The 12,731-nt window shown below is 58.7% G+C and overlaps 1 protein-coding gene across 3 annotated transcripts in view; it reads left to right on the top strand.

Moving 5' to 3' along the window:
• The window catches only part of MID2 (midline 2), an 82,812-nt gene extending 72,135 nt beyond the window's left edge, over positions 1-10,677 (top strand). For all 3 annotated transcript variants that reach the window (XM_054169663.1, XM_054169662.1, XM_054169660.1), the window contains exons 5-10: positions 1,819-1,967; positions 2,412-2,539; positions 3,662-3,805; positions 7,308-7,469; positions 7,733-7,940; positions 10,240-10,677. In XM_054169663.1, coding sequence (XP_054025638.1) covers positions 1,819-1,967; positions 2,412-2,539; positions 3,662-3,805; positions 7,308-7,469; positions 7,733-7,940; positions 10,240-10,642 — 1,194 coding nt within the window. In that variant the 3' untranslated portion in view covers positions 10,643-10,677. The remainder of the gene's footprint in view (positions 1-1,818; positions 1,968-2,411; positions 2,540-3,661; positions 3,806-7,307; positions 7,470-7,732; positions 7,941-10,239) is intronic.
• The last annotated feature ends 2,054 nt before the right edge of the window (positions 10,678-12,731 follow it).

Here is a 12,731-nt window from a genome sequence, read left to right as displayed (position 1 = left end):
AGCAGCAGCCTGAATGTTGTGTTGCTGTGGCTGGGAGTGAGGAGTGCCCAGTAAGGGTGCCCTCAAGGTGATGTGTGCCATGCTCCTGAATAGTCCACCCTTGATGTGAGGAAGCTGTGACTGTCCTGTAGCTGTCTTTGATTCCAGGAAACCCTAACAAAGAGCTCCTAGGTGCATCACATAGGTGTCTGTGGAAACCCACCAGAGATCAGATGCTGAGGAGCCCACATGCAGCTCTGGGCTGGGCTCACACCTTGCAGGAGTCAGCTTTGTGCTCTGCCAGGGCTCAGGTACCACCACCCATGAGACTGGGCATCACCCTGTGACCAGCATGGCACTGGGGGGCTGGGGAAATCACCCAGGAGGCAGAGGAAATTATCAGGGAGGATGTGAGAGGAGGAGGGAAGCAGCAGCTGGGCTGCCCTGGAGAGCTCTCCGCCGGTGTGGATCCAGCGGGCGGATGCCAGCGCCCACGTCACCTGCCCAGGGCACCACAGGTGCCAGTGTCACAGCCCAGCCCAGCTGGCCTCAGGCCAGGCCATCTGCACCTCCTTCCCCTTGCCTGGGACTGCTGCTGCATGCTGGGCACCACAGCTCCACAGGCTCTGCTGCCCTCCCTGCCCCAGAGCTCCCCAGCCCTCCTGGGGGACAAACTTTGCCTCCTGTTCCTTGTTCTCCTGTTGATGTTTGTTCTCTGCCAAGCCTGGCCATAGTCTGCACCATCCCCTCCTGTGTGACACCCTTTGGGGTGGTTCCTGCTGGCCAAGCCCAGCCCCTGCTCCCCTGGCAGGTGCTCAGGGTCTTGTTGAAGTCAGGGTCCCAGGGCAGCCACATTTGAGGCTGACCTTGCTGGGAGGAGGCCAGGAGAGTTTGGGTTTGGGGGTGATTGCTGCATCTCAGGAGGGGAAAACACCCCCAGGGCTCCTTGGCTCTCTGAAGGGTGCAGAGGTGCCAGCTCTGCTGCCCCAATGGAGAGGTAGAGTAAGACTGTGGCTTTGGGGTTGGTTTGGGGGCAGTAAATCTCCCAGGATGGGTGATGGAGTCTGGCAGGTGTTGCTGCTGGATGGGTGATGGAGTCTGGCAGGTGTTGCTGCTGGATGGATGGGTGGGTGAATGGATGAAGCAGGGAGGTGCTGAGGGCATCCTCGCCACAGATGGGTGATGTCCTTACTGATGCTGACCCTTCAGTGGGTGCTCCCCAAGAGGTGCTTCACCCTGGGTGTCCTTTGGGGAGCTCACAGTGCTGGCTGGAGGATGCTCAGGTGTCCTCACCTTGTTGCAGTTTCTCCCCAAGGCCCCCTCCTGCTTCATGGCTGGGTGTAGCCAGGTGAGTGCCATGCTGGTCCCGTGGGGCTCTGCAGCTGACACCTATCCATGTTGCAGGGTGGGATGGAAGCCCTGAGGTGTGTCCATCAGGAAAATGTCACCACTTTTTGTTTGACACTGAGGGTGGTGAGACCCTGGCCTAAGTAGCCCAGAGAGGTGGGAGAAGCCCCATCCCTGGAATCATTCCACGTCAGGTTGTCTGGGGCTCTGAGCAACCTGCTGTAGTTGCAGATGTCCCTGCTGGCTGCAGCAGGGTTGGACTGGATGAGCTTTGAAGGTCCCTTCAACCCAAACCGTTCCACGGTTCCCAGTTGCAACCCAAACTTACCACAGAGGCTCATCGCAGCTGCCCTTCCCTAGAGTCTTTAGGGACGTTTCTGTGCCGTTCCACCACTCCTTGCTCCCCCTGAGCAGCCCCTGGCTCAGGGTGGGGCTTCCTCTGTGCTTGCCAAGCCGTGTGGTGGTTTCTGAGCAGCTTTGCCCCTCTGGCAGGTGATGAAGCTGCGGAAGCTGGCCCAGCAGGTGGCTAACTGCCGGCAGTGTCTGGAGCGCTCCACGGTGCTCATCAACCAGGCCGAGCACATCCTGAAGGAGAACGACCATGCACGCTTCCTGCAGACAGCCAGGAACGTGGCAGAGAGGTGGGTGCCACGCTTGGCTGGGACACCGAGCCAGGGGGACGCTTTGGGCATCCACACCTGGATGTGACTGGAGTTGTCCCCTGGCCGCAGGTCCCTGCCAGGGATGCCCTGTGCTCCCCGCTGCACACTTCCAGTGTCCTGCCCTCAAAGTGGTTGGGGGGGCCACCAGTTAGCTCCCTCACAGGGCTGGAGGTCCATGGCAGGTCCTGACAGAGCTGAATATCTGCTGTGGGAGCAGACATTGTCCCCTGGGGCATGGATTGGTGCAAATGCTGCTCCAAAGAGAGTTTGGTGGGCAGTCAGGGCTGGGACCCCCAAGGATGAAGCTCCTCCACCTCTCTGGGGACCTGTCCTGGGGGCAGGAGCAGGGGCTGGTTGGTGTGGACCCGTGTCCCAGTGGTGTGTGATGTCTCCACGTGCTGATGGCCTCCTCTTCCCTTCCAGGGTCGCCATGGCAACTGCATCCTCCCAGGTTCTGATCCCAGATATCAATTTTAACGATGCCTTCGAGAACTTCGCTTTGGATTTCTCCAGAGAGAAGAAGCTGCTGGAGGGTCTGGATTATCTAACTGGTGAGTGTCCCCCAGGGCTGGCCCCTCCCCTGCACCCCACTGGCAAAAATGGGGGTCTGCAGGACCTGAGGAGGAGTCTGGTGGCCAGAAGGATCTAAGGGGTGGGTGACAGGGAGGGGAGAATGAATTCACCACTTGTTGCACTGCTGATGTGCTGCCAGAGCTGCTGGAGGTGGCAGTGGAACCCCTCGTACAGCACACCCAACCACACTGCCTCTGGGCATTTTGTCATCAAAACAAACAGTTTAATCACAGATTGCATCTGGTTGGAAGGGAGCCTCAAAGGCCATCTTGTCCAACCCCCCTGCAGTGAGCAGGGACACCTCCAACTAGATCAGGCTGCCTAGGGCCACACCAAGTCTGATCTTGAATGGCTCCAGAGATGGGGCCTTAACCCCATCCCTGTGCAACCTATTCCAGTGTTTCAGCACTCTCATGGTGCAGAACTTCCTCCTAATGTCCAGCCTGAATCTCCCCTGCTCCAGCTTCAAACCATTGCCCCAAGTCCTATCATCACAGGCTCCTTGTAATGGTGGGAAACAGGGAAAAATGACAGAATCAGCCAGGTTGGAAAAGACCTCAGAGATCATGAAGTCCAACCCATTACCTAATATTTAACACCTCCTGACAACTGAACCCTGGCTTCAAGTGCCACATCCAACCCTTTTTTGAACACCTCCAGGGACAGGGACTCCTCCACCTGTCCTCTTGTGTCCTCTTGTTCTGGTGCTGGTTGCCTGTCAGAAAAGACCAACCCCAGCCTGGCTACAACCTCCTTCCAGGAAGCTGTAGGCAGCAGTAAGTTCTCCCCTGAGTTTCCTCTTCTCCAGGCTAACCACCCCCAGCTCCCTCAGCCTCTTCTCACAGGGCTGTGCTCCAGACCTCTCCCCAGCACTCACTGCCCTTCTCTGGACACGTTCAGGAGTCTCAGTGTCCTTCCTAAACTGAGCCCAGAGCTGGACACAGTACTCAATGAGGGAGTAGTTGTTGGGGGGGGGAGGGGGACGACTCTGCTCCCCCAGGGAGGCCCATCCCCATCCCTGAGGGAGCCAAGCAGCCCTAGGTGTGCCAAGAAAAAGACAGGCCAAGGCGACTGAAAGGTCTTCTCCGCGGTGTCCGCAGCGCCCAACCCGCCGTCGGTGCGCGAGGAGCTGTGCACAGCCTCCCACGACACCATCACCGTCCACTGGCTGTCGGAGGACGAGTTCAGCGTCAGCTCCTACGAGCTGCAGTACACCATCTTCACTGGCCAGGCCAACTTCATCAGTAAGTCACCCCCACGGCTCCTGGGGCCGCCACGGGAGGGCTCGGGGAGGGGCCGGGAGCGAGGGGAGGAAGCCGCAACAAAGGTCCTCCGAGGACGCCTGCTCGGGGCTGTAACCGAAGCCACCACGCTGGAGGTCCATAACTGAGCTGGTCTTGCCCCACATGTGGTGTCTGCAGCCTCCAGCTTGGTGAAGCATCACAGGTTTGTCATCCATCTCACAGCTCAGAGCTGGATCTCTGACAGGGCGGCCGGGCAGGTGGCTGCTGTGGGCTGGTGGTTAAGTGTGATCCGCAGCCTCCATAACCGTACTGAAGCATGGCTCCAGGTCGTTGTGGCAGCCTCAGGCTGTGCCTGGAAACATTTCCAGGCCTGTGGTGGTACTTAGTCACCTGGGACACTGTGGGCAAACAGTGCAGCCCAGGTCACAGCAGCCAGCTCCAGGTCGTGGTGGCAGTTTCAGGCTGTGCCTGGAAAGGTTTTCCACAGATCTTGACCAGACAGTAGTAGAATGTAAGTGAATCACCACTGGGTGTAACTTCACCATTATTTTCCTTCTCACATCCAGTGGTGATTTATTTGCATTCTACTACTGTCTGGTCAAGATCTGTGGAAAACTTTTCCAGGCACAGCCTGAAACTGCCACAGCCATTTCCCCTGAAATTAACTGCCCTACCTAATTAATTGTCCACCCTGCCACAGAAGGGATGTGAGGACTGAGGTGGGCTCCCACTGCTGGTCTGTGGTGGTACTTAGTCACCTGGGATGCTGTGGTCAGACAGTGCAGCCCAGGTCACAGCAGCCAGCTCCTTTAGGAAAGCCTGGGCTGTGTCGTGTTGTTTTCCATGCTGTGGGATCTTCTGTCTCTGCCTTTTCCCCAAAACTAGGGGGGGGTTCATGTCCTGGAGGAGAGTTAATCTGTGGGGCTGTGTCACAGGAGAGAATCCAGGGGCACTGCTGGTTTCACTGGAGGAAAAAATATAGGACAACCAAGGCTGAGCTTGCAGTTTGTCCAGCCTGAGGTTGTGCACTGGAAGAGTGCAGCATCTCCTGGCATAGCTCCTGCAAGGAAGGTTTATTCCTGGGTTGTCACCGTGGTGGGAAGTGCTGATTAAAAAGCTTCAGGGTGGAGCTCTTGGGCTGCTGTGGGTTTATCTCCCTGGTCAGGAGGTGTCAGTGCTGGAAGCTCAGTGTCATGGCACAGGAAAGCTGGGGAGTGCACTTTAAAGCCTGCAGGAAGCTGCTGGAGAAAGTTTGTGCTGGTGACTTTCCTCCCCCAGGCATGGCCCTGCCTTGGAAAACAAGGTGATTTGTTTCCCCTGGGTCAGAGGTCAGTCACGGGTGCTACAGCAGCCAAATGTCCCCTGCTCAGCATTCCTCTCCACCTCCAGCCTACAGTGTGTTGGCTCCAGCATTCTGTTTTTCTCTGCCAGCCTGGGAGAGCTCAGCAACCAAAGTGGCTCTGTTCTTAGGTAGCCAGCATCCTCCATCTCCCCTGCACCTGCCAGCTGAGGAAGAAACATGGACCATGCCAGCACTGAGTTCTTAAGGTTGAGAGGGACCTGAAGGTCTCTCCACCAACTCTGTATAAGCTGAGCTGGCTTAGAGCTCAGTCAGTGTTGCTCAGGGCTTGCTTCTTGAACATCAGCCTTCTCCAAGGATGGAGGGGCCCCAGCTCTCAGGGCCCCAGCTCACAGTGCTAGCTCTCCCTCAGCCAGAAGAAGCATTTCCTTATGTAACCAGGGTTTCCCCTGCTCCAACTTGTGCCCTTGCCCTGGGGCTGCCCTTGGGGAAGGGTCTGACTGCCAGCCTGCCCCCACACACCGCTCTGGGCACATGGCTTGACCTTGGATCCATCAAGGGGTTTGGAAGTTGGTCACCTACCCTTCTTTGGGGGCTGTAGGGATTTGGCACAGGTGTTGAGAAGGTGGAGGGTATGGAAGCCATGGGGGTGCCCAAGGGGCACACGTCTGGAGTGTCCTGATGTCTCTGGTAGCTCTTCCATAGGAGGAGGAAAAGGACATTAGTTAAGGTCTCCAAGAAGAAAATGAATCATGGATTGTCCCTTGGAACAGCATAGCCTGCTCTGGGCAATGAGAGCACTTGAACCCTGCCAAACTCATGCGTGAGGAGACCCTGGGAAGAGTGCACCAGAGCTCACCCAGCTGAGTTTGAGGAGGCCTCCCATGTCAGGAAACACCTTGTCAGCCAGCACACAGCTGCCTGGTGGAAACTATCCCTTCATGCTGCCTGGATTTAAATCCAGGAGCTTGGCAGGAGCTGGACAAAAGCTGCAATGAAAAGGATCTTTGAAACTTTGGCAAAGAGAGAAGCCCTCAGTCTTCGAGAACAACAGCCCCTTCTTGGTTGTTTTGGGAAAGGAACCTGCTTGGGAGGCCAAGTCCTTCCCTTCTGAGGAAAGACCCAAAGCTGGTCCCTGTCTGCAGGGAAATGACACCTCCCAGTGCTCAGCTGAGAGCTGTGTGCTGCACTGGAGGTAGCTCTGCATGAGGACACCACTGGGTCACATCTGGTTTGGTTTCCACTTCAGAGAGCATTGCCCTGCTCCCCTGGGCCACCTCCACCTGCGCTTCAGACCAAATCCAGGCTGACAGCCACTGCAGCCTGCCCTTGTCCTGCAGCTGAGCGAGCCACCCGAGATGCAGAGCCACCCCAGTGGTAGCCCAGGAGTTCTGGAGTGTTTCCCAGCCATGCACACATGTGCTGGTGGCAGGCTGGACATCCCCCTCCAGTCACCCTGAAGTCACAACCTGCTCCTCACATCTCATCTCACCCTTATCCACACTGGCTGGATCCAAGCAGCCTCCAGCTGCTATTTCTGGATCACAGGCTCACAGGATGTTAGTGGTTGGAAGGGACCTCTGGAGATCATTGAGTCCAACCCCCCTGCCAGAACAGGACCATAGAATCCAGCAGAGGTCACACAGGAATGCATCCAGATGGGTCTTGAAAGTCTCCAGAGAAGGAGACTCCACCACCTCCCTGGGCAGCACATTCCCCTGGCCAGTAACTCTTCCTGTGAAGAACTTTCTCCTCACCTCAAGCCTAAACCTCCCCTGGCACAGCTTGAGACTGTCCTCTTGTGCTGGTTGCCTGGGAGAAGAGACCAACCCCCACCTGGCTACAACCTCCCTTCAGGTAGCTGTAGAGAGCAAGAAGGTCTCCCCTGAGCCTCCTCTTCTCCAGGCTAACCACCCCCAGTTCCCTCAGCCTCTCCTCACAGGGCTGTGCTCCAGACCTCTCCCCAGCCTCATTGCCCTTCTATGGACATGTTCAAGTGTCTCAATGTCCTTCTTGAGATACTATAATAATTTAATTTCATGATTTAATCTTGGGGGGGATATTTCAACCCACCACAATCACCTCTGGGCATCTTCCTGCAGGCACCCTGACTCTCAGCTGCTGCTAGGTCAGCCTGAGAGTCGGTGAGCTCCACGTGGTTGCTGGGTGAGTCAGTCCTTCCCCCTCTCTGCCTTCCCACAGGTCTGTACAACTCCATGGACAGCTGGATGATCGTCCCCAACATCAAGCAGAACCACTACACGGTGCATGGGCTGCAGAGTGGCACCCGCTACATCTTCCTGGTGAAGGCCATCAACCAGGCGGGCAGCAGGAACAGCGAGCCCGCCCGCCTCAAGACCAACAGTAGGTGCTGGGCGCTTGCTGGCTGCTGGCACAGCAGCTCCATGGCTGCTCAGGCCCTTGGGGCAGGGGTGGGGGCATGGCTGTTGTAGTTTAAGCTTTTCCCAGAGTCCAAAAAAGCCCAAGTGGAACAATGCATGTGAACTGCAGCACCTCCTTCCTCCCTCCATCGCTGAGCTGTGCCGCCGGGCAGACGCCTGCCGAGATCTGCCTGCACGGCGATGCTGGCAAACACCTACCCTGCCCCTTGTGCCTCCTCCTAACAGGTCAGCCCTTTAAGCTGGACCCCAAGATGGCTCACAAGAAGTTGAAGATCTCCAACGATGGGCTGCAGATGGAGAAGGACGAGAGCTCCCTGAAGAAGAGCCACACGCCCGAGCGCTTCAGTGGCACAGGCTGCTACGGCGCTGCAGGCAACGTCTTCATCGACAGCGGCTGCCACTACTGGGAGGTGGTGGTGGGATCCTCCACCTGGTAGGCAGCACCCTGGCCTTCCCTCTCCCTCTCCTAGATTCCCTCAGGTGACCCTCTCAAGGGCAGGGGCTGCTCTGCTGCCACTCCTGGGAGGTGGTGGTGGGATCCTTGACCTGCTAGACAGCACCCTGGCCTCCCCTCTCCCTCTCCTACAGGCCCTCAGGTTTCCCCAGAGATGAAGGCAACCCTCCCAAGGGCAGAGGTTGCTCTATTTCCTCTCACCCCAGCACCCCCCTGCCTTCTTCCCAGCACACTTCTTGGAGATGCTTGCACAGAAGCACAGTCCCAAGTGCAGCTTCTTGGCCCCAGCAGCAGCCAGGAGCGTTCTTGACCCCTTTGGCACCTCAGCAGCTGCCCCCAGCCTGGGCTTGCCCTCAGGTCCAAGTTGCTGCCCACAAGATTAGCAGAAGGGATGGGTCAGGAGCCCAAACATGTGCACCTGTGATTACAAAGCAGTTTCTGGCTTCAACAGCTTGGTCTGTGAGGTGTTGCTCAGCAGCAGTTGTAGCTGGAGCTGTGCCCTAGAACTGGAGCTGTTCCAGACGTTGTTTTGCTGGTGGCTGAACGCTGCAAGAGCTTCAGAGGAGAGCTTTCAGATCTTCAGCAGCTCCTCAGGCTGGGCAGAAGGCTGGGGCTGGGGCTCAGGGCCAGCTCAGAGCTGTGTCCTGGTGAGGCTCATACCAGCATGTTTTGATCAAAGCTGAGTGGGACCTGCAGCTCTTGGCAGCTTCCAGTGCCACCTCCCATGTCCCCATGCCTCAGCCCCACAGCCATTTCCTGATGGCTTTGAGAGCAGAGGGACAGTGGTCAGAAGCCAGAGGTGTACAGCACTCATTCTCTTCATACAATTGTGGAGTGGTGTGGGTTGAAGGGACCTTCAGAGCTCATCCAGTTCTACCCTCTGCAGTCAGCAGGGACATCTGCAACTAGAGCAGATTGCTTAGAGCCCCAAACAACCTGACCTGTAACCAGAGCCATCAAAATCCCTGTCCCTGACCCCAAAGGCTAGCTCAAGCTGTGCCTGCCTCCCCTCTCTGGTGGGGAACTGGGGTTTGGGGGGGCAAAGACAGCAGCAGCCCAGCTCAGAACCCCTTCCCAGTGCTCCCTGCCATTGGGTTCAGCCTCCCACCCACCCCAGGCTGAAGAGCACCTTCACCCAAAGCATGTTTTGAAGTGAGACAATGGTCTTTGTGATGAGAAAGTCCCCACCAGGCAGGTCCCCTTTGCTCCCCAGCTGAGCCTGGAGATGTTCCAGCAGTGCTGTAGAGCTGCTGCCTCGTTAAAGCTGCTTCTGCCACACAGCAGGGCTGAGATGGAGGGGTCCTGCTGAGAGCATCCAGCTGGGCCACCTCTGCCTGGCAGCAGGAGGTTGCCTTGGGAAGGAGGGAGGGAGGAAGGAATGGAGGGATGCCATTCCTAGTCAAGCCTCTGGAAGCAGCTCTTCAGCTGCATAAAAAAAGCTGTCTAGAAGAGAAGGACCTGGGGGTCCTAACCGAAGGTCAACTGAACCTGAGCCTGCAGTGTGCCCAGGTGGCCAGGAAAGCCAGTGGCCTCCTGGCTTCTGTCACAAATGCTGTGTCCAGCAGGAGCAGGGAGGTGATTGTCCCCTGGTACTCAGCTCTGATTGAGGCCACACCTTGAGTGTGGTGTTCAGTTTTGAGCATCTCAACACAAGAGAGATGTGGAGGTGCTGGAGCAGTGCAGAGGAAGGCAAGGAAGCTGTGAAGGGCCTGGAGAGTAAATCTGATGAGGAACGACTGAAGGAGCTGGGAATGGTTAGTGTGGAAAAGAGGAGGCTGAGGGGAGGCCTCATTGCCGTCTACAACTACCTGAAAGGAGGTTGTGGAGAGGCTGGTGCTGGTCTCTTCTCACAGGTAATTAGTGATAGAACAAGAGGGAGCAGCCTCAAGCTACATCTGGGTAGGTTTAGACTGGACAGTAGGCAAAAAAATGTCACAGTAAGAGTGGTCAGGCCCTGGAATGTGCTGCCCAGGGAGGTGATTGAGTCACCAGCCCTGGCTGGACTTGATGGTCTTTGAGGTCTTTTCCCTTATTGATTCTATGTGTTTAAAGGTGGTTGGGATGTGGTGCTTGAGGATATGGTTTAGGGGTGAACCTTGTAGAGTAGAGTTCTGGTTGGACTTTGCGATCCTGAGGGCCTTTTCCAACCTGAATGTTGCTGTGGTGCTGCTTCCAGAGTCAGGAGGAGCCTTAGAGCAGGAGGTGGCAGCAGCTGCAGGGGAGGGCTGCGCCGTGCCCCGGGGCCGGCGGGCTCTGAGCGCAGCGGCTCCCGTTGCAGGTACGCCATCGGCGTGGCTTACAAGTCGGCCCCCAAGAACGAGTGGATCGGGAAGAACTCCTCGTCCTGGGTCTTCTCCCGCTGCAACAACAACTTCGTGGTGAGGCACAACAACAAGGAGATGCTGGTGGAGGTGCACCCGCAGATGAAGCGCCTGGGCGTCCTCCTGGATTACGACAACAACGCCCTCTCCTTCTACGACCCGGCCAACTCCCTGCACCTCCACACCTTCGAGGTCTCCTTCATCCTGCCCGTGTGCCCCACCTTCACCATCTGGAACAAGTCCTTGATGATCCTCTCGGGGCTGCCCGCCCCGGACTTCATCGACTACCCGGAGCAGCAGGAGTGTAACTGCCGGCCCCAGGAGTCCCCGTACGTGTCAGGGATGAAAGCCTGTCACTAGGCTGCCCTCGCCCTGCCCGTGCCCCGCGCTGGCGCCGCCCGCCGGGTGCCGGTGGCCGGAGCGCGCCGCCGAGACGCTCCGGCAGGAGAGAGCCTCCCGACCCAGCCCCATCCCTCTCCGGGGGGAAGGGGAAGATCCTCTTCCCGCGGCTGCAAATAAACTCCCGTTGGCGAGCTGCGCCTGTGGCCGGCGCGGCTCCCACAGCTCCTTGGTGCCGTGCTCCCCGAGGGCACCTGGGATGGTTTTTGTCTTCCCGTGGCGGGGCTGGAGAGGCCGGGGCAGGTTTTGGGGTGCCCTCCCGAGGCGCTGGCGTGGTCAAGGGACATCTTGTGCGTCCGGGCAAGGCGCAGGGTGGAACAGGAGCAAGGATTGGGATTCTGGAGCCAAGTGTTGGTGGCTTGTCTGGAGGGCTAGGTGGGACCTGAGCAGCTTTATTCTGGGGAGGAGCTTCTGCTTGGCTGAAGTCGGGCAGGGTTTCGCTGGTGGCAGATGATGCGAGCGCTGGCGGTGGCTGTGTGGTGGTGATGTGGCAGGCAGTGGTTTCCTGGTGGGGGGCAGTGGTGGTGATGTGGCAGGCGGTGGTCTCCTGGTGGGGGGCGGTGGTGGTGATGAGGCAGGCGGTGGTCTCCTGGTGGGGGGCGGTGGTGGTGATGAGGCAGGCGGTGGTCTCCTGGTGGGGGGCGGTGGTGGTGATGAGGCAGGCGGTGGTCTCCTGGTGGGGGGCAGTGGTGGTGATGAGGCAGGCGGTGGTCTCCTGGTGGGGGGCAGTGGGGGTGATGAGGCAGGCGGTGGTCTCCTGGTGGGGGGCGGTGGTGGTGATGAGGCAGGCGGTAGTCTCCTGGTGGGGGGCAGTGGGGGTGATGTGGCAGGCGGTGGTCTCCTGGTGGGGGGCGGTGGTGGTGATGAGGCAGGCGGTGGTCTCCTGGTGGGGGGCAGTGGGGGTGATGTGGCAGGCGGTGGTCTCCTGGTGGGGGGCAGTGGTGGTGATGAGGCAGGCGGTGGTCTCCTGGTGGGGGGCAGTGGGGGTGATGTGGCAGGCGGTGGTCTCCTGGTGGGGGGCAGTGGGGGTGATGTGGCAGGCGGTGGTCTCCTGGTGGGGGGCGGTGGGGGTGATGTGGCAGGCAGTGGTCTCCTGGTGGGGGGCAGTGGGGGTGATGTGGCAGGCAGTGGTCTCCTGGTGGGGGGCAGTGGGGGTGATGTGGCAGGCAGTGGTTTCCTGGTGGGGGGCGGTGGTGGTGATGTGGCAGGCAGTGGTCTCCTGGTGGGGGGCAGTGGGGGTGATGTGGCAGGCAGTGGTTTCCTGGTGGGGGGCGGTGGTGGTGATGTGGCAGGCGGTGGTGGTCTGGTGGGGGGCGGTGGTGGTGATGAGGCAGGCGGTGGTCTCCTGGTGGGGGGCGGTGGTGGTGATGTGGCAGGCGGTGGTCTCTTGGTGGGGGGCGGTGGTGGTGATGAGGCAGGCAGTGGTCTCTTGGTGGGGGGCGGTGATGGTGATGAGGCAGGCGGTGGTTACATGGCGGATGGTGGTTATGGGGTGGTTGGTCTGTGAGTGTGAGGGCAGCGTTGAGAAGGATGGTTCCACTGCCTCTCCTGGCCATCAGTGTGTTCCTGCTGCTTGGCTGCCTTTGCAGTGGAGGGCACCCACCTGCAGACCCTTGCCCCACTGTGCCTCTTCCTTTGGGAGCCCACCAGGACTCAGGGAGGACTCCACCCTTCAGCACCTCACCCCTGGCACAGAGGCTTGGCAGATGCAGGGTCCAGCTGCATCCCACCAAGTGCAGCTCCCTGTAGAGTCCCATCAGTGCCATGTCTGGTGCCCTGGCACAAAACCCATGTCTTCCCATGCTGAGCAGATGGTCCAGCCCTGCCCAGAGACCATCCATGCTGTGTGACCCCAGGTCTTGGCTTGTTCTCCACCATGGTGGTGTGAGCATGGAGCCATCCTGTTTGCTCTGTGGTAAAGGACTGAATCCTTCCTGGGAGCTCTTCAACTGCCACCAGTGCCCACAAGCACCAAGTCCCCTGGCCAAGCTCCAGTTTCCATATGTGCTTTAAAGCCAGGAGAAGCTGGGCTGGCTACCACTGGTCCCTG

This window comes from Dryobates pubescens, chromosome 18 (assembly GCF_014839835.1).
Source record: "Dryobates pubescens isolate bDryPub1 chromosome 18, bDryPub1.pri, whole genome shotgun sequence".
NCBI lineage: Eukaryota > Metazoa > Chordata > Aves > Piciformes > Picidae > Dryobates > Dryobates pubescens.
This window is presented reverse-complemented; position numbering and strand designations above follow the sequence as displayed.